We start from the raw sequence: 27,157 nt of genomic DNA on the forward strand, positions 1-27,157 counted from the left end.
TCCCCCATGACGCGTCACGAGCGGCTATTGGGTTCCGCCTCTAAAGAGATGGCAAGCTGTTGAACAGCACGGTATAAGGAACATGACCTACCTGAACCTCGCAATATACTGTTTCATTGTTGCCTATTGCTTCTTTCTAAACACCTCAATGTGGTGTCGTACAAGTCCTGAAGAAAACACAACCTAATATCGCTGCTTTCCCACAAGAACAGTTGGCTAGCTAAAGCACGTATATCATTTTACAACTGCTCTTTTGATAATATAAGTAAACTTTCAACATAAGTTCTTAGCGGTTTAGTAATTTCAAATGTTAGTGAGGGCTTATTTTCAAATAAACAGATGAACAGACCTTGGAGAGTAACTACTGTAACGATTTCTTGAGGAAGTAACCATAGCAACGGCTATTGCTTTCCGTTGCAGTACACCAGGTACATTCATTGCTGTTTCTGTAGCGCTTTTACAATGGAGGTTGTCAAAGCAGTTTATCATAGATGTAGAAAGCAAAATATAAATTCATAACAGTACAGGGGGATTCAAAAAGAATACTACAACTTTGAAAATCTGTATTTAATCAAAGAAACAATGGAACCTTGGGCAATGTTTCAATGTGAAGAGTATTCGTTCTTTTCAGTATAAAACAAGTTCATAGATGTTCAATATGGTCCCATCCACACACACGAGTGACATCAACCCGGAAGTTGTGGCATTCTTTTTTCAATCACTTGTAGTTCAGATTGTGGAAACATTAGCATATCACACAGGCTGGAGACTAGTGGTAAATGCTGGTGTAGTTGTGGTAGATTAAAACATGTTCAGTTTAGTTTAGCGTGAATGTCACTGCTCAGTAATGTAATTAGTAATGCAAATGTCACCGCTGAAGGACATGTCCACTGAAGAGCAACTCCACCAATGCGCAGCACAACCAGCCCCAATCATTATGTCATGTTTTAATGTCATTATGGAGACCTTTTGTCTCCAAAATATTCCAAAAAATCTTATATAAAACAAGCATACAGAAGATAATTTGTTTGAAGAATGGACGTGCGGATATTCTGTTCAAAATGGCATTCCAAAAATCATAATTTGCGAACTGCATGATGACCTTGCGTCTCTTGGTTATAAATAATTAATCCAGCCATTATCACATGCTGTTGTCAATGAAAGAGTTTGTTATATTTGGTGTTCGAATATTGGGTGTTCGAGCAGTTAATAACTAACACAAAGTTTTACGAACGTACTGTAACTAAATGAATCTATTTTTAGAGAGGCCTCCAAGGCACTAAGGTCACGTCTAACATTGTAGAGCATATTCATGTCATCTTATCATACGTAGCCAAGATATTTAGGGATTACAATGCTTATTTCTCACAAGAAAATAAGTCAGGATTTCAAAAAACCAAACACATGGTACATATACGTGAAAATGCTGGCTTCTGAATCCTAACAGATAAAGACAACTTTATAGACACGATGCAGCTTGTTGCCCTGCTATCTCTATTTACCACCATATTTACAGCAGCCATAAAAAAACGAAACCTTAGTCTTGTATATCAATTGTTTTAGTTGGTCAAAGTGCATTTCTTTGAGACAGCGGTTGACTTCACTCTCTTTAAAGCAGTCACAAGATAATGTAGAGAGAAAAATAAATGAGAGCAGGGGAGCAGTTGAGGTAAATGTATTTTACAGTTTTGCCGTCGTTCATTATTGTGTGAACTAAAGTGGACAAGAAGGGGCTAGGATTGTGTTGGCACAGCTGTGCTGTCATAGATAAATGGTCTTGATATCTTAATGGCTTATACACGCATGGATCCACATACACACGAACGCAGAGCCACACACAGCCCTCATGATACTCTCTCTTCCCATTCATTTGATCAGTGAGTGGAAGCAGGGCACTGGGTCAAACTCGACCCATTAAGTGGCATCTTATAAACACCGGTCAGCCGTGTAGCTCAGAGTAAACACACACGTCTCTGCTTTCACAGGTCAATATGACATTCCTAGTGATATGAGTTTGATCATATCTCTCATCTTAATTAGTGACAAGGAGTCGTTTTGTGAATTCAGTTATTTTTTTCACAACAATACATCAGAGTATTTCAGAAGGGAACTTTTTTTGCATGGTTCATAACATTTTACGTCATATTTAAAGCTGAAACCTACTTTAAAAAGAAAACTACACATTTGAAAATGGAGTAAAAAATACTATAGAAACTAAATACTTTTTATAATAATGAATTTTTTTAAAATACTGCAATTTATAATAATTATGAATGGGTCAAAGGAGGCATGACCATTATAAACCAAGCAAGTATCTGGTTAAAGTGTTTTAAATAACCTTTGTGAAATTAAATTGTCAAAATATGATTGAAAATGGCTGGGCGATTAGTTGAAAAGTAATCAAAATCAACATTCAAAACTTATAATCAATCAAATTTTTCTAGGTCAATTTTTTTAATTACTTTTTCTACCGCATGTAGAGTCACGTGATGCCGCTCTGTTAAGCCTTTAAGATGGCATATTTTGCATTACATTAAAATTATTATTTACATTAAAATATTTGTTTACAGAAGATGCAAGAAATGCACTGTTTAAAATGTTTTTAGAGGATATACAAGAGTTATTTGATTTAGAAGATATACTTATTTTCTACTTTTAATATGAAAAAAACATTTAAAAAAATTTTTTTTCCCAAAAGTGCTAGTAAATTATTTATTTATGAGGAAAAAATTTACTGTTGGTTTTAGCCAATGTGTGTTTTAATTTTAGTTGTTCAATGTTGATGTTCAATAAATAACCATAGTAGATAATGTGTGTTTGCTTCAATTATTTTACAATCAAAAATGTGCCCTTCTTTCAGAAATCTCTCACTTGTAACATGCAAGCATATTTACTGTAGAAAACTTGTCTTTGAAATATGAGGACAAAAAAATGAAATAAAATAAACAATAATTGTAATCGAGTCAAAATGTTCAATTAATCACGATTTAGATTTTAGGCCAAATCACCCAGCCCTATGATTGAAAAAAAAAAAATGGCATGAGTTATTTAAATTAATAAGTGTTAATTAAATTAATTATTAAAGTTATTATTTTTAGATAGAAATTTATAATAATAATAAACATAGTTAATTTGATGTTGAATAACACTTTTATTATATTGATGTCTAAAAAAACCTATAAATAATATAAATAATGTAAATAATTTCAAACATTCGGTAAATATATCACTTATTATTTCTAAATATGTTCACACATGATGGGTCATCTAGTTATCTAACCCATTCAGAAATTCCCTTCAAAATTTTCTAGGTGTGAACACGTATGTATCAGACACTACAGGATTTTGCAAATTTGTGATCACTAAATTTGGCATAAATTAAGCAAATGTTTTTTTTTTTTTTCAAACTTTTGGTTTCATGTTTAAATATGATACAACATGCTATATAGGGCTAAGAGATAACCTCTTGTTTCCCTCAGTGTGTCCTTCATATAAATTACATCTATCCATCTTTTTTACGAGATACATATTTATGAAGAATTAAGATGTGTAAATTTATGTATATTTTCAAAGCAAAACATGAAAAAACCCACAAAACTTGCAAAAACGCACAAAAAAAATCTGTATTTTGTCGCAAAAAGTCCTGGAGGGACTGATGAACATTTTGAATGTGTGTTTGAGCGCTCTAATCTCGTCTAAACTGACTCAATCTCCTCTTTTTAATCAGCGAGACAGTGAGCAGATAAACATGTCAAATCCACATGAGTGAGTGGCACATTTAGCACAATGCCCGAGGAAGTGCACAGAAACAAAACAAATGTTTGGATGAAGACTTTCTTGTCTTTTCAGTTTGATGAAAGATACTTGTAGAGTGTGCAAAATGCTGGAGGACTCAAAATAGTAATACTGGAGAAAAGGTCAGTAAAGATTGTAAACAACATTTCAATGACTGACACATTTTCTGACTAAAACATACAAACTAAAGTGTCTAAGAGAAAGAGAGGAAGACGATTCTGGCTGGAAGGAATGAGAGAGCATTGAGTTTAAACTCCAGTGGATTGTCAAATGTCAGCAAGATTTAGCCTTTAGCATACTGATAAAAGGGGCAGTTTATATTGATATGGCCACTATTATCCTTTGTGTCTTTTCAAACACCGCACACAAATGCTCTTCTTTTTTGATAAGTGGACACTAGAAACCATTGAGATTTGCAGAGAGAGATGAGGTTAATTAATACCCTGAGCTTTTAGCTTAGTTTACTACCCAAATTGCCTTTAGAGATAGTTTAAATCATATCATTTAAAGCACCAGATATTATAAAGAGGTCTTGCTCACATAATATCGCTTGTAGCTAATTTATGTCAGTTTTTAATGTAATATTTTTGCTCATTAGATGTGATATTTCATTTTTATTAGTTTATATTACTTGGTGAATCACATATTTAAGCCCAAACATGCGTGGTTTCTTTTTGACTTTTTTGTTATGCAAAATTATATCAACGTAGTAATTTTTATATTATTATTATTTAAATTAAGGGTTTTTAATGTAAATAAAATATCTCAAATAAGAAATTGTTTATATTTTAACATTTTCCATGAAACAAATCTAATTGCAAATGATATCAGCAAAGGAATACGAGTTGTTTTTATTAAAACCTTTTTTAGTAAGATTTATAAATGATCATAATGTTTGTATACATTTTGAATAATAATTTTACAGATTTTTTGTTTTATATGATTAGCTTAATAACATTTTATTGAACTGGCAACAATTTAAAAGATTTTTCATTAGTTTAAGCTTTAGTCAACATTAGCAACACTGATATATTAAAAATATGACCTTCTGTACAAAGGCGTTTCCATACTCAATTTCACACAGTTACTTATTAATTTATAGTGACCTATAATAACACACAATCTTAAATATGCCTGAATAACTTTTACTACTGATTAACTTTTCTAAATGTATGCTGTCATTTATTTTGAGCTTTAAATCAAATAAAACCAAACCAAATTTTCAAAATTCACTGAACGAATTACACACACACCGTTTCGGTGTTCGGAGATTCACATGTGTTTTCGGTTAATTTTATGATTATGAATTGCATTTTGTGACCTTGATCTCTGCTTATGTTGACTTTTAATGTTGATAATTCAACTCTGCAGTAACAGACTTTTAAGTAGATTAAAACAATATATTGTTTGAGATATAATGTATACAGTTGACGTCAGAATTATTAGCCCCCCTTTTATTTTTTTTATTTTTTAAATATTTGCCAAATGATGTTTAACAGGGCAAGGATATTTTCACAGTATTTTCGATAATATTTTTTTCCTCCAGAGAAAGTCTTTTTTATTTATTTCAGCTAGGATAAAATCAGTTTTTAATTGTTTTAAAGCCTTTTTAAGGTCAATATTTATAGCTCCTTTAAGCTATATTTTTTCTCGATAGTCTACAGAACAAATCATCATTATACAATAACTTGCCACATAACCCTAACCTGCCTAGTTAACCTATTTAACCTAGCTGAACCATTAAATGTCACTTTACGCTGTATAGAAGTGTCTTGAAAAATATCTAATAAAACATTATTTACTGTTATCACGGCAAAGATAATAGAATCAGTTATTAGAAATGAGTTATTAAAACTATTATGTTTAGAAATGTGTTGAAAAAAAAATCTTCTATCCATTAAAAAGAATTTGGGGAAAAACGTCAACTGTATATAAATAAGTCTCGATAACATAACAGAAAAAGTACTCACAGTTTATTACCAGGCTAATTTGCCCAGGCAATATATTTAAAATGTCAATAAAAGTAACTTTTTCCACCATCAAAATGTGTTGGAGGAAAGATCAATGTCCTATAATACAATTCAAAAGCAAAAATAAATGAGAAAAATCTCATGGATCATAAAAAACATTGAAAAAAATAAAATAAATTTTAACAGTGTAACTTGACTTAACAGTGCCCCAATATGTGAATGAAATAACAATTTTTTTTGTCCTAAAACTACTTTTTAAAAAATTTATATATTATGAAAAATTATAATAAAAAATAAATAAAATGTAATTGTTATTAGACAAACACATAAATCAATCAATCAATAAATCAATCAATCAATCAATAAATAAATTCATTTTCTTTTTGGCTTATTCCCATTATTAATCTCGGGTGCGCAGTGGAATGAACTGCCAACTTATCCAGCATATGTTTTACGCAATGAATGCCCTTCCAGCTGCAACCCATCACTGGGAAACATCCATATACACTCATTCACACACATACACTATGGACAATTTTAGCTTGCCCAATTCACCTATAGCACATGTTTTTGGACTTGTGGGGGAAACTGAAGCACTCGGAGAAAACCCACGCGAACGCAGGGATAACATGCAAACTCCACACAGAAACGCCAACTGACCCAGCCGGGGCTCGAACCAGCAACTTTCTTGCTGTGAGGCCATTGTGCTACCCACTGCGCCACTTTGAGGCCCAAATAAATAAAATAATGACATAAACTACAAAATTATATTAATTTTTTTTTGTCCACGTCAAGCTTTTAGTCTTAGAGGCTTAGAGGTTCCTAATCAAAAAAAGGTTCCCAGATCCGATTAAATAGAAAAGGATTGTTTTTCAGCCTTATAACTACTTAATTACTTTAGATAGAAAGCAGGCAAAACTACTGATAACAAAGTCCAGTATTGGACTATAACTGTATTGTTTGTGGATCTTTGTAATACAGACCTGTGGTCCTCTTTTGAGATGTTGACCTCACAGCTGTGGCCCTGTGCTTTCGAGTCACGCTATGCCACGCGCCCCCGATTTGGTAATGTCTTCTTGCCTGGACACCTTATTTACCATGACACGAGGAGTGTTGCGCAATGTGGATACAGTTCCCCTAGTACAGTAATAGAATGAGGGAATAAAGGAAAATTAAAAACAGGACTGATGTTAATTCATTTAAATTAAGCCTTTATACACCTGTAAACAGTATGCATTTATCTATGTGATTAAACGTGTCATTTGTGTTTATGTGAATTGGTCCTGAATCATAAGCTATGGATTTTTAAGTCTAATTTTTCAGCTGGGATTAATGTTTTGGAATCAGAAATGGAGAATGTGTAGTGTAAGTAACTGAGTGCAAGTAAACGAGTGGAAGAAAAAAAAAAGGAAAAGAAAGAGTGGCGTGTAGTGAAGGGGCGTGAGTATTTCTAGGAAGTGACATTTGATACGTCTGTTTACCATACACACAGAGAACATGTGCTTCAAGAATGTTATGTTCAACAGCATTAATATTTTTTCAGTAATGAAACATGTACACAGAGAAATAAAGTTTGCATTATTTGCATTTAGCACTAAGACATAAACAACAAATCTGATTTTTGGTGTATCATTAATTCATATGCCTTTTTTTGCATGTGTGTGAACATTTCTGACTTTATTATTTTTATCGTTGACAATTTGAAAAGTTGTTTAACGCCTATGTGATTCTTTTTTATATGGCGCATATTTTGTCATCCTTAGAGTCAGGTCAGTAAAGTTAATTTTAATTTGAACCCTTTAAAATATATTTTTTTAATTGTGCAGATAAAAGACACACAGAGTTGGAATGACACAAAGTAAGTCATTTTCCTTTTTTAATCTCTGTTAATGTACAGTTGAAGTCAGAATTAATAGCCTCCTGAATTATGAGCCCTTCTGTTTATTTTTTTCTCCATTTTCTATATAATAAAGAGAAGATTTTTTTCAACAAATAAGACTTTCTCCAGAAGAAAAAATATTATCAGACATACTGTGAAAATTTCCTTGCTTTGTTAAACATAATTTGGGAAATATTTAAAAAAGAAATAAAAATTCAAAGAGGGGCTTATAATTCTGAAATGAATAGTTTTTGGTAACTGTATATGTCTCATCTCTCCTATTGAATTTTCCAGTGATAGACTGTATTTACGTTTATCCTGGAGCAAAAGGCTGTCTTTTTGTTTTTAATCAAAGGTGGGTGTTTCGGTGATCAATCAAAGTGATTTGGGATCAGTGTTTTCATCAACAGCACAATGGGAGAGTGTTAATTACATTTGAGCCACCATTGTCAAACTGATCACCGTCTTTCATCATTCAGTAAAGATATTATCAAAGCTTTAGACATCTACATTTTGAGTTGTTAATCCAACATAGTTTAATTCAATTCAAGTGTATTTGTATAGTGAATTTTACAATATTTATTGTTTCAAAGCAGCTTTACAAAAGGTGCTCACTATTACATTACAATCAAATTAACAAAAGGTAAGGTTATTAGTTACCATAACTTTATTAGTTTCTAATAACTTTAATTACACTCTAAAAAAAGTTATTTAGTTAACCCAATGGTTGAGTTAAACATATTCGGTGCTTTGTTGGGTTATTTTTAACTTTTATTTGGTTACTTATTTAATAACTCAGTTAAAAATTTGAATTTCAATAGTCAACTGATTTAACTGACACAAACAGCTGTATTAGAATGCGTGTGTAATGTTGTTTTTGCTTCATAAAGTTTATTTAAGCTATAACAGAATAATATTGTTGTTATTTTTTGATCAAATTACTACTCAGTGTCGTGTTTTTTTATCCGTTTCACCACCCGAGACCATATAAGCGTTTGGATGTGGTTAAAATGTATTGTGCATTGTGGACACTTGAGTGAAGCCTGCTGCAGCTGCTGGACAGTCTCTTCAGCACACAGAGCTCCATATTCTGCACATGATTTTTTGCTTGCACAGTTTATAACTGTCTGTACTTTGTTCAGTTTCTTCATTCTCCATTCTTGATATATTTTAATAAAAGGGGAACTAAAAATGTAATGGAAATAAAGCATTTTATAAAATGAATAGTAGTAATAGTAGCAATAGTAATACATAATTAGAAAAAAAAACATTTAATCAAAATTACCCAATGCATTGGGTTAAATTTTATAACCCATTAAAATAAGCCATAGTTGTGAAGGTGCTATAATAACCCATTGTTGAGTTATATGTTGGGTTTTTTAACCCAACTATTTTAACAGAGTAATTAACTAGTAGCTTTTAACAGTTAAAGTTATTATATATAAACCAATACGTCTAATAATAGTTCATCTGTAATAAAACTTGGTGGCATGGCTCACTTAAAGACATGTCACAAATTACTCACACTTCTGTTGTTTTTCCAAACCCGACTGACTTTTTTGGACTAAGTCACAAAAACTGGTTTTGTTATCAACATATTTCAAAGTATCTTCTTTTCTTTTGCACTGAATCTGCCCAGTCATGAGGATTTACAGTGAGCAATTGACAGATTGTTCATGTTTTGATGAACCATACCTTTAAACACTGTGCTCCTGTGATATTTGTTTGCTTTTCTGGAATATTGCTTATCCCTTTCTTCCTATTTGCCGGTTGGGTCTCTCCCCCTCTTCCCAGAGGTCTCTGTTTTCACTGGTCTCCTCACGCTCTCCTCAGCGTGATCATGTTTTCGAGACACTGGTTCAATCCAGTCTCCACCATTTCCCCCTTTTTTTTTCTCTCCGCCCTCGCTCTGTTTTTCATTCCAACACTCCTCTGTCCCATCTGAGACATCTACTTTTGCTCCCCTGCGGTCTTTTGGTTTTTGCACGTGTGTGAGATTTTTTTACTGTGTGTGTGTGTGTGTGTGTGTGTCAGTAGGTGAACAAATTACCCTGTCATCAAATAAGAAACATAACAAGGTTGTTTTGTGGTTTTGCAACATGTATACATGTTCAGTCAAACACTTTAGAATGGGACAGTAACTGTTTCTTCTCTGTCTTCTTAAGTGTGCAAGAGGAACAGCACGTTTTCTTGTGCCATATTTCTAGGAATCAGCAAATTTTTTTCTCAGAACTGCAGCTTAAGTGTTTCACATTTTATTCATCCCCGCAGGCTGCGGCACTTTGACATAATTGGATGAATATGTTAAATGCTTTTAAAATATGATGTGCTGTATGATATATGACATTAAATATATTATTTTTTTTATTTGGGAGCTGGTGTAATCTCACGTTACTGATGTAATATGATGTCACAGCATAGTATGGTCCATCTTTCAGCCGCAGACCTCATGCATTATTCATGTCCACGTCAGAGATGGTGCTAAAAATATCTCACCACACCGATCGTTACATTCTTACGACCAGGGCTGATTGCTTGAGGACTGACACGATGTGCTTTTCTCAACAACCGCAACCAAAAACAGGCAATTGGAAAGTAACATGCCTGAAAACAGTGATTTCAGTACATTGCGCCCTTAGGAATGCAGGCCGCTATTATGCAAAACTGCTATTTAGTTTAAGAAGGTTAGGTAAATGTTTAAAAAAATGTATGTAAAATAAGCTTAGTAAGTTTTAAATGCACCATTTTACAGAGACTTAATAAAAACAACTGCACGTTCATCAACTATTGATTTGCTGCAAGTTGGTTCCATTAGTTGGATGGTCATTATCATTCTAGAAGAGCATTTATGCAGGGTTGAATGGCCTTTTGCTTTCAGAACAACTTTAATTACTTGTGGTTCAAGATTCAACAAGGTGCTGGAAAAAGGGTTCATATTTGGTTCATATTGACATTATAGCATCACACGGTTGCAGCTGATTTGTCATCTGCGCTGACTACCAGTGTGTGCCAATGAAAATATTTTTCACATTACTCCACCACCAGCAGATAGATTCATGCTTTCATCGGGTTGATTTCTCAATCTGACCCTGTCATGTGAATGAAATCAAGGCTCTGGCAACCTCCTCATTCTGAGGTTTGGCTTCAACTACTTCCACAGATAATCTTTGATTGTTTATTAATCTTAACATGTAAGTTTCAGCCATAATATTGGTTAATTGGTAAAAAATGGTTAAGCAGAAGTACAATGTACCTGATAAAATGGTTGGTCAGCATGTTTACCATGGCCACAGTAGCCCCTGCTGGTACATTTTGTTACTACAAACAATTGTTTTTTTAGGTTAAACCTGGTTTAAACTATAGTGTCTTTGCGACTTCAATACCACTCGATTAACCACTGCATGTATGGTACATTTAAATCTCAAATATTCTTTATTGTGGTTAAATTACAGTTATCTGTTGATTCTAATTAGAGAGAGAAGTAAAAGTAAGAAGTGGACTACAAAAACCTGCTTAAGAGATTTTCGTTTATCAAAATTCGATTCTGTTTTTGATGCTAACAAATATGCAGGGATTGGCAGTAATTATGATACATGCGTTTCAAATGCGTATTTTAAATACAAAATAGTATTTTGTAATTTGTATTTGATAGGGTTTATGGAAATGGCTTTATATTTTGTATCAAATTAGTGTGCTGTATTTTTAAAATATTGTAAAATACTTTATAAATGTATACATGATGACATAAAAATGTGACCTTTGATTGGTGCTTTCTCAGTTATTGGTAAAGACTTGAGATCAGATTAGAAAATTGATTAATATTGAAGTTGATCGATGCTATGCATGGAATACATATAAAGAGACAAATAGCAAGGGTAGATTTGAGAGCAGGTCAAAATAAGACAGGAAAATAAGACAAACAACATAAAGTCCTACCGTGGCGATACCTACAAAACTTCATTGATCTGCAGGTGCTCTTTAGAGTTAATTACAAACTGACGTTAATCAGTATGAGACAAAAATATTTAGTACTACTCCAATCTACAAACTGGTAAAAAAAAATTCCCAACTGGGGGATTTTAGTAGTTTTCAGAAATTGTGACTTTTACATTGAGTATTGAAGATTTCAGTTGCAAAAATTATGAAACATAAGACTTTTAAGAGATGGTTGCAATTTTCACAATCAAGAAATATTGCACTATATTTCAACTTATTATGTGCGTTAAATGTTTTTTTTTACAGTGATTAAAGATGTGATCTTCAAGATTCAATTTGTACAAAATCTATACTAAAATCAAAGAGAAACACAGGGTACATTTATATGAATACCTTCTCATGTACAGTAAAATCAATATAAGGTGCAGAGAAGCTGACTTAAACTTGCTCAGAGAACAGATGTTGTTATCAGTCATTGTTTACTTCACTAAATCAGTTTAATGGTAAAAGGGATTGATCCAATATGCCTATTGATAGAAGCTTTGCAAAGAAATGTCATGATCATTTGTAAAAGTATTTTGTAGTATTTTCAAAATACAAAATACAGTGTTTTATTTTAATACATTTTGTGGCTGCTGTATTTTTCAAATTTATTTTGATATACTTATAATTGAAGTATTTGGTATTTTATTTTATAATACATTCTATTGTATTTTTGCCCAACCTTGCAAATATGAACAAGATGCTACAAAACATTTAAAATCATATTATCAATTAATAAAGGGTGCACGTACTTGCTTTCACCAATAGATGGAGCCTGTAAACTAAGTCTTTGCGGGTAATGCAGCCTGACACCTTGTGGGGCATATTTTAAATGATCATAGCTAGAGAAACTAAAATAACAATCATATTTTTAGGTTATGCTTTTTTTTATCATAATCTTTAACTTGTATCTGCAAGTAAATTTGCATCGAGGTACAATTAAAAACAAATCCCACAATAATCTAATCTTTAATGCTCCAAATAGCTAAGAGGAATTTTACTGCTTGCATAAGAGCAAATAAAAAAATTAGCACGGCAATAAAAAGCACAAAGGGTAAAAAACAATTGTTATTTATCCTATTTTAAACCTTCATAGATAAGCGAAATGAAAAAATAAATTAAATTACCTCAGAATTTACTTCCCTCATGCGATTTTAATCCTTTTAAGTTTCTTCTATTGTTAAACACAAAAGACAATCATTTGATAAAAGCTTGTTAATGGTATTGACTTTCATAGCCTGAAAAAGTACTTTATAAGTATTTTGATGGGTCTTATTGCACATTTTGTTAACTAAAAGTTGCATTGCAATTACATGCAATTAATTCATGAGTATTAGTAGACTGTCTGCTTAATATCTGCGGATACTGCTTCAACAGACATTTAACTGACTATAAGAAACATTGCAAGTACATGTCAACTTACACTAACCCTAACCCCAACCTTAACAGCGGCCATTTTATTAGGTACACCTTACTAGTACCTGGTTGGAAATATTGCTGAGATTTTGGTCCATATTGACATGATAGCATCATGCAGTTGCTGCAGATTTGTCTGCTGCACATCCATGATGCTAATCTTCCTTTCCACCACATTCCAAAGTTGCTCTATTGGATTGAGTTCTGGTGACTGTGGAGGTCATTTAAGTCAGTGAACTCATTGTCATGTTCAAGAAACCAGTCTGAGATGATTCACGCTTTTTGACATCAGTGTACCCATCCGAAGATAAGAAGGTTGTAACGAGTGGTTATTTGAGTTACTGCTGCCTTTCTATCAGCTGGAACCAGTTTGGCCATTCTCCTTTAACCTTTGGCATTAACAAGGCATTTGCGCCCACAGAACTGCTGCTCACTGGATATTTTCTCTTTTTTCAGATCATTCTCTGTAAACCCTATAGAAAATCCCAGTAGATTACCAGTTTCTGAAATACTCAAAGCAGCCTGTCTGGCACTGACAACCATGCCACGTTCAAAGTAACTTAAATCACCTTTCTTCCCCATTCTGATGCTCAGTCTGAACTGCAGCAGATCATCTTGACCATGTCTACATAAATGCATTGAGTTGCGGCCATGTGATTGGCTGATTTGTGTTAACAAACAGTTGGACAGGTGTACTTTGTGAGTGAGTGTTTAATCTCATGAGAATTAGTTGGCATGTAGATGCAATGTATAAACAAAATGCATTAAAGGGACCATCAAAATAAAGTGATACCAAAAGGTTTATGGAAACCATTAACCAGCATTTTTTTAAAATAACTTCTTTTGTGCTCAACAGAAGAGAGCAACTCGAGTAGGTTTTGAACAAGTTGAAGGGTATGTAATGACTTAATTTATTTGGGTAAACTATTCCCTATGACAGGAGTTTTAAAAAGTCAACTGGATAAGTACCCTTTATTGACCTATAGAGGGCACTGTTCTACAATTTAAAAAAAGGTTTTACATAAGACCATTTTGATTTTGCCAAGGAGATAACAATGTGAAAGGGCCTTTTGTATTGCATTTCCGTTGTTTGTAAACTTTTTGGTAAAAAATGAGGTGCATCAGAACAGGCAAAGGAGTGTTTTTTTGTCATCTGGATAGTTCATTATGGATATCCAAAGTGCTTGTCGTCAAGAGAAATAAGTTTTGTTATCTGTTAGTCTAATTTATTCCCAAAATTTATCCAAACAAGGTGAGACGTGTCACCTCTTATCACTTATGCCAATAATGAATGCGATCATTATTTGTAGATTAATTTACGCTGCATGCTAATTTGCACTAGCTGCTGTCTGCATTTGATCTCAGACACAAAGTCCACAGTTAACAGTTAATTGAGCACGCATAATACTAAGCATGTTGTTTCTGTCAGGAATCAGTAGCTATACTGCAAATCCCTGTCTGTTTTGTCCAGCTAAAAGCCATGATAGCTTGTGTTCTGAACACGTGCTGTCCATTTATATTAATTTAAGTTTTAGCCTGGCTCAAATTGCTCTGTTATACAGCCAAAACTGTTGCCTGTGGCCAAAACTGTTAAGCATCGAGCCTTTGTTTTGGTTAAAGATAAATATCACAAAAGAGAAAGAGGAATGAATAAAAGACTGAGAGGAGGGTCAGATCTTGAGATTTCTCTCCGCAAAAGACCCCCAGGAGAAAACAAGCGGAAGTAATAAAGACCGGATCCTCTTCTTACAAAACACTCTAAATACAGCATAGCTTTGATTTAAAGCCTGCTAACAGCTTTTCTGCTTGTGAAATGAATAGCGTTGCCATTGTATCCCTTTAATGTCTGCTTTGCGTACAGCACCGTCATTTATTCTCATTATCAGATGGCTATCCTGGTATCTGCCTGGTGCTTTGGTGAGAGTGTTCACCCGAGAGTCGACGAGTGCCAGACATATGGATTTGATCAACAGGCCCCGTGCTGATGTTTTCTTTGGGCATGTTGACAGGCCGATAGACAAACGTCTCTCTCTCTCTCTCCCTCACACACACACTTATTCCCTCACAAAGGCATTGGCTGACAGACAGTCTGGAGTGCTCCAATGACACACAACCCAACTCAAGCACTTCAGGACAAGCGGAGGAATAGGAAAGAACAAGTAGGGGATAAGGAAGAGAACGGGACAAGACGAAAAAGAGAGAGACACTCACGCCTCTGACTGCCCCTTTTTTCCTCCTCCACCACTGCTGTCTTTCCCTTTTCTTTCTCACTCCTTCTCTGAGTCTCACACACACACCCTCTCTCATTCTCACCGAACTTTTTTTTTCCACTGTCTAGCTCTTTTTAAATGATTTTCAGAGAGAGGAGAGACGCATTTGGAGGGTGTCTGAAATGCAGGAGCTCAACAGATGCCTGAGCCCCACACAGAGATAGGAGATTCAGCTGGCTTGGAAACAACAAAAGAAGAGAGACATCAGGAGGACTGCAACTAACTTATATATCTCATAACCACTATTGGATGCTGGTGTTTGCGGCGTTATGATGGTGACATTAAGACTTGCATTGACTTTGAGGTTAACTGTCCTGCTCTTGTACTGGTCAGGCTGTACCTGTTGGCCAAGCCATGCTCAGCAATTCTCCCTACAGTCTTTGCGTCAGACATCTCAAGCCCGGCAAAACCTCTCGGAGAGCGCAGAGAGCAAAGTAGAACGACTCGGACAGGTTTTCCGCAAGAACGTACGACTTCTTCGAGAGCGGGGAGGTTGTCTGGATCTGGTCTTCCTTGTGGACGAGTCTTCCAGCGTGGGAGCTTCCAACTTTAAGAGCGAGCTTCGATTCGTCAGGAAGATGCTGTCAGATTTTCCGGTGGCTCCTGAGGCAACACGTGTAGCACTAGTGACCTTTAGCTCCAAGAGCCATGTGGTTACAAGAGCGGACTACGTGTCTGCACCCAAAGCCCACCAGCACAAGTGCTCGCTCTTCAGCAAAGAGATCCCCTCCATCACCTACAGAGGAGGTGGCACCTACACCAGGGGGGCTTTCCAGCGAGCAGCGGTAAGAGCAGCTGTGTAATCACAATGCTTGGGTCTGTGGATGTGAGAAGGAATGTAACCAGCTGATGAAATTTTGTAGGAAATAACGGAGGAATAGAGTTTAAAGGAAAAGAGCAAACTCAGAACCATTTAGATTGAGTTGAGGAATGTTCAGACTTTATGCTGAATTTATTCAAGTTTTCTCTATTGATCTTTAAAGTTCTTAAACAATAGGACAAATAAACAGCTCCTAAATCTAAATCACCAAAACACATTTACCAGAAATAGGACGCAAAGTTAAAATGATGGAGAATGGCATCTCCAGATGTCATCTCTAAGTTAGAGTTTCTCTGCACTCTAATCTGAGACAGATAACCCCAGGTTATATGTAGGACTGTCCATAATAATGGGTCACACTTTTTAATTTGCTCATATGTGAATGGTAGGCATCCATTGTATCTTGTTACAAAAATAAAGGAAGACAGGTTTGTTGTTTAGAATTACTTGGGAATTCAGGATGTGGAAAAGATTGCAGAGGTGGCGACTTGCATCAAACTAATTATTTTTTCTTTAAAACTCACTTAACAGCAATGCTTAAAATTGCAGCAAAATGATTTACTGCCCCAACTTGCAGCCTACTGCAGTTTCTACTCCCTTTTTCCGCTGCAAATGGTCATGACGTCCATGTTTTCAGACATTTTTCTTGTCCTGAATGACATTTGTGGTTTGAAAAATGGTTCCGCTAACCCAGATCTGCAAATGTATTAAGTTGTTATGGAAGCACAGCAGGAAAGTCCTTTTGTTCATATGCAATTAATTGGCATTGCAGTCAAACTGTAATATTTCATGGCTTTTGGCTCCTTCTGTACCGTCTAAATGGCGTGGCGGTCTGGAAGCGTTTACCAGACACATTTTCAATCTTTCAGAGCTGCAGAGGTCGAAGGCCTTCTCCACAGTTCTCCTCTGGCCAGGCAAAGTGCACAGAGAGACCAAACCTCTCTGATCAGATCTGCCTTTAAGCAAGAACATCCTCAATTGCCAAGCCTCTAATTCATTTACTCCACTTCATTTGGAGAATGAATTGTTGGACTGGCTCTAAAAGCATTATAGTTTGCTACGGCTGTTAACGCATAAAGATGGCATTGTGTAGTCACACAAACCCAACATGCTAATACTCAGCAGGGTGGTGAAACACTCAGAATGGACTTTTCTAAACCTTTTATTCTAAAATTGGATTGAGATAGCAAACAGGATGCAGCATTCAAACCGAATGACAAAGTCGAGTTAGATTGATTTGAAAAGTAAACAAACGGTTTCATAGTCTAACAACTTAAACATTAGTTTTAACTATGAAGCAAATATTGTCAAGATTCACTTTAAATACTATTCAGACAAAAGGTCAAGAGGATGGATGGACAGAAAGGTTAGACAGATGTGTGTGTGGCCTACTCACTGAAACTCAAATAGTTTTACCCAACACAGACTTTCCACAACACAATAGGCCAATGTTTCTGTTCTTATGTAATCACTCTTAGGTTCTCCCTGCACTCCTGCTGAGTCTCCGTCTAACCTCAGTGTTTGTCTGCACTTAGTGGGCATCCTAGGTTGCCAGATCCCCAACTCCTTCTCCGTTTGCCAAACCAAAGCACGACTAGCTCTCCATAAAACTTGTTTCCCTCTCAAGCTGTCCTTCAGAAAGCTTGCAAATGCTTTCAGTACTTTCCAAATTTTTAGCCTGCTTTTCTGATCAGCCTCCATCGGGAGTCATAACATCGAAGACCTTGACCAAATGGATTTGAAATTTCCGATGAATGTATGTCTCTAGTAAGATTCTTCCTTTTTTCTAGCAGGGGTTCTATTAAAGAGGGAAATTCTAGACAAGCAACTACTGTACACACATACATCACAAGAATATTTCGATTTTTCCATCTTAAAAAAAGAGTCATGTCAATTTATCAGTATGGAGGTCTAAAGGGCAAGGATATTTTTTGCAATACTGTTAACACACATGCCTCCCTTTTCATCCCTACATGACCCTTTCTTCTACAGTCCTCCATTAGAAATTCCAGAGAATGTTTCTCTAAAGTGCCATTGACCTCTCTGACCTGTTTCTGAAGCCCATGGCAGCAGGAGCGGTACTGTCATCAAGTCTAGACAGATCAACGTGTCCAAATATCCCATATTGTGTCTGCGAAAACATCTGTCAGCAACCTTCAGAATGTGCTGCACAAAAAAACAGGCACATAAAGGCAAAGAAACATAATGAAAGAGCTGGGGCAGATGTCAAAAGGATTCCGTACGAATGCATTACACATTTGACCACATTTTATATTGATTCACTGTATAAAAGATCATATTTTCCCCCAAAAAATTAGCTAGTCGGAAAAAATGAGTGAATAGGATATCTAAGAGAGTAAGGTGGCTGTACATAAAATGCATCTTTTTAGCCTTGCATGCTCTGATGAAGCTCTGGCACTTCCTCAGGCTGTATTTGTGTTATTAATTAATACTGATTAGGGAGATCCTTATGAGAGACAGCCTGTACTCTACGAACCCTGATAAAACAGCCAGGAATGCCTTTAAACCAACCTGAGAGCCACAGATATGTCTGCAGACAGCCAGATAAGCGCGCTTCGGTCTTTAACAGTCTGACGAGGCAGCATGTTTCACAATGTATCAGTCCTTTAGTTAGAAAATTAATGGCAAATCTGAATGTGTTGAACAAAATTGCTTATAATTGTATGCTTTACCTTAGCTTTAAAGGGCACCTATGATGAAAATAATCTTTTGGGAGCTGTTTGAACAGTACTGTGTGTAGGTATAGTGTGTTCAGAGTCATATTGGAGTGCTATAAAGACAATAAGTCTCTTTTTTTTAAATTTCCTGATGTTTAAAAAGGATCCAAATCCCTTCAGTTTTGAGGCAGACTGCAAAGTGACGTAGAAGTGCGGTTTCCCTGCCCACCGATTTGATTGACAGCCACGTAATGTCTCTGTAGTAATGCATATAATCATATAACCATGCGTGCGATGTTACCGTCTTTACTTTATCACCTCAGCTACATGTAAGTACAATTAAAAAGAAGACGCTTCAATCCTGGTTTGTGGGCATTAAATCAGTGTCGTTTGTAATGACATTGTGTGTGACTTGTTAAAGAAAAACTTGAATTAACTCCACAATAAATACATCAAATACTCATTGGTAAAAGTTCTTACTGTAGTAATTCCCACGTTATGTGAAATCTGCTTCCTTCTTGTCTGTCACTGTGCTGTTTATCTGAAGCAGCCGAAGCAGTGATTAAGGCACACTCTGACAGGCACAGGGGAGAACTAGCATCTAAGGCAGAGGCAACAAAAACAGCTACATTGTGTTCAGAGCAGAAAATCCAAGATTCTGCATTGTACAATAAATAATCTGCTTGGTGTTTTGAGCTGAAACTTTACAGACACACTCTGGAGACACAAAAGACTTATCTTAAATCTTGAAAAAGGGGTAAAATAGGTGCCCTTTAAAATGGCTTATCTACACAATGTTTGGTACAATACAATGAAAGATATGAGACGTAGATACATTAGGAATATGCATAAAAAAGTGATGGAACTGCAAAAAGAGACAGCGTGAGACAAGAGAAAAGATTCTTATTGTCTGGGAGACACATGTGATGGTAAAACGTAATGAATGCAATGTGATGGCATGAGAAAAGCTTCATCTGTTCTTCATCCGTCTGTTGTCCAGCATTAATACTGCAGGCAAACAGGAATACTTCATTCTTTAAAATACATGCTTTTAATTGGCATTGATGGTTGCATGATAAACTTTTAACATCCATTGAAACTTTTCACAAATGGTTCTTTTGAGTGAAAAGGATTTCTTTAGATTTTTTAAAGGGTACCTATTTTACCCCTTTTTCAAGATTTAAGATAAGTCTTGTGTCTCCAGAGTATGTCTGTTAAGTTTCAGCTCAAAACACCCACGAGATTATTTATTACACCTTTCAGAATATTGAATTTTCAGCTCTGAACAACCATGAAGCTGTTTATGTTGCCTGTGCCTTTAATGCTAGTCCTCCCTGCACACCGTTCCCACGTGCCTGTCAGAGTGTACCTCAATCTCTACCTTGGCTGCGTGAGATAAACAGCACAGTGACAGACATGAAGGAAGCAGATCTCACGTAACATTTGTGAGAAATACTACAGAAAGAACTTTACCAATGATTATTTGATGTATTTGTTGTGGAGTTAATTCAAGACGTTCTATGAGTCACACACAATGTTGTCACAAAGTTCACGCACACACGTGCAGCAGAGACACATACACAGTGCTCGTTTAACTTTGCACTGCTGTATGAATATCTGTTATGTTAATGTACAAAATAAACCTAATTTAACATCCACAAACTGGGATTGAAGCATCTTCTTTTATTATTGTTCTGACATCCTATTGTTCTGGATCCTATTTTAATGTCCAGAAACTAAAAGAAGAGACTTGTTGGCTTTATATCACCCCAATATGACTGTGAACACATTATACACACAGTTCTGTCCAAACAGTTTACAAAAACTGATTTTCACCATAGGTGCCCTTTAAATAATCTTTATACGCACACAAAAAAACTGTTTGCTGAAACCTTTTTTGAAAACCTAAAATTAACCGTCTAAGGCAGTGCTGATAAAATAAAAAATCTTAATACAATTCTCTATTGGCATTTATGGTTCCATAATGAATTTTGACATGCTGTACATTTAATCTCTTTAATCTACAAAAGGTTCTTTTAAAAGTTCTGAAAATGTTTTACTGTAAGTTTATTTAAGGACTTATAACTCAAAGGTTCTACATGGATCCAAACAATGTTCTTCTATGCATGGCATAAAACAAATTTATAATGTTTATTGCTCTTTGTACAAAGTAAAGAAAAAATTAAACAACTGTGAAATTTACTCATCATTTAAATATGTCTATATAATGCAGCGATGAGTGGTTCTCAAGACCTTAGAAAACTTTAGGCCTTAAGATGATTTAAGGCTTAAAACAGGAACAAACAAAAAAATATATATATAAATATTTGGTAGGAAAAGGTTTGGTAACACTTTACTTGATGATTAAAAATGTTTTATGAATGGCCTCTTCAAGTATAGTGTGACCAAATAATTTAATCAGTGTCCTTCATTATGATTCAGTACATCACAAGTAGAAAATTCCTCTGCAAGTCTTTGCAAAAATACTGCAATATTGTAATGATAAATTGGGGGCCCTCAGGTCAAAAATGTTGAGAACTATCGTTAGGTTCCTCCTGATGATTCCTTTTCATGTTGTAACCAAACACTCTAGCTACTTGAATATTAAGTCAAAGTATATAATTATTGTCACACATTCATGCTGCATTACTGTGAAATAATATCTCGCCTGCAGTTTTTACCTGAAGCCAAACCTTTAGTCTCACCTCAGATTATTCCTGTTATTAACCAACTTTAGACTTCACGAGCGCCCTTTTCCACACCCCAAGATCTACACACGCAAATGCTCTTTGGAACATTTATATACTGCAAAATGGTTTAACACAGTGATTAGTGGTAACTGGACGCTGGAGTAAGTCAAATATAGAGCAGTGGGAGTGCGTTCGGTCTAACTGCACCACCAGTACTGCGCTGCCAAGAAATGTGAGATATTACTGCGAGAAAAAATGAAGACAAAATTAGACTAAAGTCGTAGTTGCTGTTCACTTCAGCTATTCTAATGGCACCATGTGATGAGGTAATTTCTGTAACAATGCAAGGTCACATTTTTGCTCTGAAGTACGTGTAGATGAAAGCAAGCCTTTTTCCACCAGCTGCATATACGCTCCACCAAGAGTGTGTAATGTGGAGGCCAAACTTCATCATCCAGAATCACCTGCGACTCCCAGATGTTATTTTTTGTTTTAGGAGACCACTGTGGCTGTGGGATTTATAAATGGCAGCAGGTGAAGGCTAAAACAGTTTCAAATTAAGTGTGCAGATAAGTTAGCTGTCATAACATATATATATAGTAAAAAAAGTTCACAGGGTCAGTGATTCATAGTGTTAAAAAATGGACCAACAGGCTCCTGAAGTGAACTTTTGGTACTGAAGAAACAATAGAAAAATGTGTTGAATTCGTTGAGACTGGTTATTTGGCTTTTGATTGATGATGTGATATCTATTTTCACACCATCTCTAAATGTGAGCTTTGCTGACCCAAAGTAAGCTGTCACAGATTATGAGACAGAATTTTAGCCCTAGTTAAATGATATATTTGGAGTTTCCTGCTATACACAATTAACTTGTGTGTTCTTTGTGCAGGCAGCTTGTTATGAAATATAGTTTTAATAATGACAGAGTCCTTTTAAAATCATTTATGACTGGCCACCAATCAAAATGCTGGATTGTTTAATTGCACTCAAGGGATTTTACTTTGGACTCTTTTACTTTTACAACCCCCGACCTGGTGGGTTAGGACATACACACATTTAGGCAATTTAGCTTAACCAATTCATCTATAGCGCATGTCTTTGGAACACCCGGAGAAAACCCATGCAATCACTTAGAGAACAAGCGAACTCCACACAGAAAGGCCAACTGACCCAATCGGGGCTCGAACCAGCGACCTTCCTGCTGTGAGGAGACAGTGCTATGCACTGCGCCACCAACTTTGGACTCTTACACAAATAAAATGTACATTTGCACTTTCAATTTCAACAATATAAATATTTTTCCTTGGATCGAAACTATAGTTGTTGCACTGATAAAGGGAAGTTATCGGTCAAGCTGCACAGATCCCAAATTTCATGTATATAAAGGGTCATAATGCATTATGTCTTGGTGATTCATAAAATCTAAATCAACAATCACTATGACTTTGAGAGTCAAGATCAACAAGCAGCACAATTAAATTAGTGAAGTTTATTTATAAACTAATTTCGAGAGGATCACGTGTTTATGATTGACCACAGCTGGTCCCGCAATAGCTAATGCAAGATTCACCAATCGGATGATTCCTAACTCACTATAATTAATCAGAGTTCAGGGTTCTCTGGTTTTCTCCCACATTCCAAAAACTTGTGACATAGGGGATTTGACCAAACCAAATTAGCACTAGATGGACTTTTAGTCAGCTGTATATCTCTCTGTAGCAATCGCTATTTTGTCATTAGCCATAAATAAACAGGCTCTCAAGACCTACAGTACCTGAGCTCAAACTCCCCTCTCACCCTGCATCTTATGAGCTCAGAGCTCTCCTTTGGGACAGCATGCCAAACACACATTATAATCAATCATCAGCTAAGTGTGAACTCTTAAATTACCCAGTAACTCCTGACGGAGGTCTTAAAAAGCCAAACAATCAGTCTGTGAAAGAAATGAAACATTATATACATTTTTATTTTATAATAAATGAATTCCTTAACAAAATGCAATAAACGCAGTCATAACTGGCTTTTGAAAGTGTGAGAACTTCTTTGGGAGTGTAGCTGCTCAAGGCTAAATTAAACCACTTTGATGATGGACTTTGGCTAAGGGATTTTAGAATGACCAAAACAACATTCAGATGTTGTGTAATTTGGTCAGTCTGCCGGTTTGTCCATTAATCCCATCCAATTGGTACCTCCAGTTCCAACAGAAAAGCTTTTTTTTTTTGTCACGTGATAAGTTAAACAAAATTATGTTGCTTTTTTGATGCACATGATGTCATTTATTCTGTAAATTTGTTTCCATCTTAGTTTATGCACATTTCTGTTATTGAAAAAAAGATTTTCCTATTCAGTTGTGTATATTTTCAAAATTAATTCCCATCTTAATGTTTTCATTAAGCATCTTTTTTTGCGATGGACCAAAACAAACATAAAAATAGGTTGATGTAAACATTATATTCTAAAATATTCTTAATTGTAAGAGGTATAATTATTATTGAAAGATTATTCTCACAATGTTTAAGAATTACTACTGTCTAATTCCTGAGGCAGGACCTTTTAAAAATGGCCCTATGCGAAGGTGTCTGATCTGTGTCCACACTATGATATGAAGGCTTGTAATTGGCAGCTCTGTACAGCCTTCACTTAAAATACCTCACAGCTAAGGCCGCAGTTATGCCCTTTAGTGTTCAAGGCTAAAAACCCAAAACAGTCAGGTTTCACCAACAACACTCTAAGTAGCACTTAGTGCGTATTTGGTTTGCGTATCTGCAGTCGTTCACACATATGCTTGTGTACACGTATGTTTCGAGGGGGAAGGGTAAGGATGTACCATAGAGGAGAGGCTACGGAAGTGTTGAAATGGATAACAGTTCAGCCTGTCAACAGCAATGCACGGTCTGTTCTCACTGAAAATAGATGCCTCACTTTCCCCCTGTGCTATTACTGTGCACATTACTGACCCGTGCGCTTCCTAGACGCCGGTCTGGAAAACACGTTACCTACGGGCTGTTGCAAGTATCTAGATATTTCGGCAACTACTTTTACAATGCTTTTGAAGATAAGAACCAAAGTTAGTAGTTTTAGAATGCATCACAACATGCACAGAATTTGGCATTGGCTGCAGCTAAACTGTAAAATCAGATCTGGTTGGCACACTTTAATGAACACCAAAGAATCAGGAAAGAATTTGAATAATTTTAGCTTCAGGTTTTTACCCAAATGTAATAATGATCATAACAGAAAGGAATTTATATATATATATATATATATATATATATATATATATATATATATATATATATATATATATATATATATATATATATATATATATATATAAAATATAAAACACTTCTCACAATTATACACAGTGGAGTTACATAGTATTAAAACATGCAACGCTGTTATTCACAGGCAACCATGTGGTATAAGATATCCTCTATTAGAATTTAAGCATTATTTCAACCAACCTACTCTCTCTGGCAAGGCTTTTGAAGGCTTTACCTAATGGTTGGAAGACTTCCACTGTTAGATTTCAATCAAAAGCCAAAAAGAACATGCAGTCCGAATTTTACGGGCCATTTATTTATGCAAAAAACAATTCATATGACTAATTCAAATAGTTTGTTTTCTAAAAAGATTTCTGTGCCAGTGTACAGCGCCGATTCCACATCTTCTATAACTCCAGACTGTCCTCTTAGTCAAGATCAATGATATCACTGCTCCTCAGCCAGGTGTTTTCAATCAGGTCCAGCTGGAGAGGATTGAAGAACACTGACACTCTTCTCGTTTTGGACCTTTGGGGGAATTTTTCTTTTTTTTTTAAACTAACTGGGGAAGCCCAGAACAGAGACATGATCACTGTAATAGAGAGGGGAGATTAGAGTTTAACTGTCAGAAGACACTCCTGCTTAGCTTCAGGGCAGAAAATATCTGATGCTCAAACCACAGGTCTGGTTTAACAGAGACAGGGAGATGTCAGTGATGCACAGTAGGTCAAACAAGATAGATTCCATGTTTTACATTTATTTGTGTGGAGATGGTTTTGGTTTTTAATAGATGTCTTAACATAGGCAGCTTTGTTAAAACAAGACTAAATTTATTAAAAGTTAAACATAGACGGTTAGGCTAAAACAAGGTTAAACTTGGGCTGTTAGTAAAAATCTAATAAACATTCCAGAATAGCCCAAAACTAGTCGTCAAATACACACGAATGAGTGACTATACATATGAAGTGCCTAATCTGTATTTGATGACCAGTCTATTTTAAAGCTATTCTTAGATGTCTGTTAGATTTTTACTGACAGCCCAAGTTTAGCCTTGTTTTAGCCTAGCCGTCTACGTTTAGATGTCTATTAAACACCAAATTACTTGGTGGAAACACAACTAAGGGGTAAAATAGGTTTTTATGGTGGCATAAACATAGCTACACTAGCTCACTTGTAGCTAAAATAAATCTCTCTACCATTTCAGTTAAAAAGATTGTCTTTGAACAAGGAATCAGCACAATTTGTTAAAATGTTATTTGGCAACTGACGTGTGATTATTTTGCACCTCTATGTTTTAGAGTGCATCTGGCTGTTTGTGCAAGCGTGTATGTGTGTGCGAGCATCAAGCACTGACATGAAAGCTCATTAATATATTAGACATGTAAACAACATTAATACTTGATTTTCACTACAGGAGTCTTTAAATATATAATAGGTGACAGTTCAAAAGGACGTGTGTGGTGCCTTCGCAGCACTAAAGGATTAAGAACGTGTTTTTAGGTGTAACAGCAGTTTGTGACTATGCCGCCAGGGGGCACAGTGTTGGAATGCGAATGGACAGAAATATACAGTAGTTTTAAATACCACGTTACTTGTAAATAAAGATGAAATAACGAAATAAAGCATTATAATTCCTTCATTAACCATTAAAAACGTGTTAAGTGAAATGAGGATTCATTTTGGAAAGTAAAATTAAAGAAATAAAAGACAACTAAAATGAAAGTACAAACATACACAAACAAATAAATAAATAAATAAATATATAAATAAATAAATAAAGCAGTGTTTTAGCATAAATAGAAATAGATGTACTGTGTTTGTTATTTTAGAGTAATAGAACTAAGAAAGTCAATAAATAAGATTTTTCGTTCACTTTTTTTAAATTTACATTTTCTTTGTTGATTTTCTCATTTTATGTCATAATTATTCTACATAAATGAATAATTAAATAGGCTTAAATAATTATTTATTTAAAGACACTACCAGCGAAACATGGATAAATGGTCTGGTTCATGGTCTAAAGGGCTCTTAAGTTGAATGCTACTTTATCAAAAGCATTAAAATAAATTGACTCTACCTCAAGCAGATCAATAAACGTATAAAAATAAACTTAATAAAAATAATTTTGCCACAGGACATAAATTAACTGTCTCAAGTTTAATCTGAAGAATTTAGTTTTAGTTCAGTTTTCAAAAGCTCAATGTTCTCCTTCAAATTTTAATTATTTTAAAAATTTTTAAAACTATTAATGGCCCAGTATCTTTTGTTTTAATTTCAATTTCAGTCACCTTGCATATGCGTGTGAAAAAAAAGAGGGAAACGCAGTCAAAAGTTATAGCTAATTCATTGAAAGTATTTAAATACATCAGAAGTATGAAAAGAAAACACAGCG

At 35.1% G+C, this 27,157-nt stretch overlaps 1 protein-coding gene across 5 annotated transcripts in view; it reads left to right on the forward strand.

The window, feature by feature from the left end:
* Positions 1–15,120: 15,120 nt before the first annotated feature.
* The window catches only part of svep1 (sushi, von Willebrand factor type A, EGF and pentraxin domain containing 1), a 105,905-nt gene continuing 93,868 nt past the window's right edge, over positions 15,121–27,157 (forward strand). For all 5 annotated transcript variants that reach the window (XR_012383277.1, XM_690650.10, XM_021477789.2 and 2 more), the window contains exon 1: positions 15,121–16,093. Coding sequence is in view for 4 of the 5 variants with exons in the window: in XM_690650.10 (XP_695742.6) it covers positions 15,578–16,093 (516 nt within the window). In the remaining variant the exon portion in view is untranslated. The remainder of the gene's footprint in view (positions 16,094–27,157) is intronic.

The sequence above is a fragment of the Danio rerio genome, chromosome 7, assembly GCF_049306965.1.
Source record: "Danio rerio strain Tuebingen ecotype United States chromosome 7, GRCz12tu, whole genome shotgun sequence".
Taxonomy (NCBI): domain Eukaryota; kingdom Metazoa; phylum Chordata; class Actinopteri; order Cypriniformes; family Danionidae; genus Danio; species Danio rerio.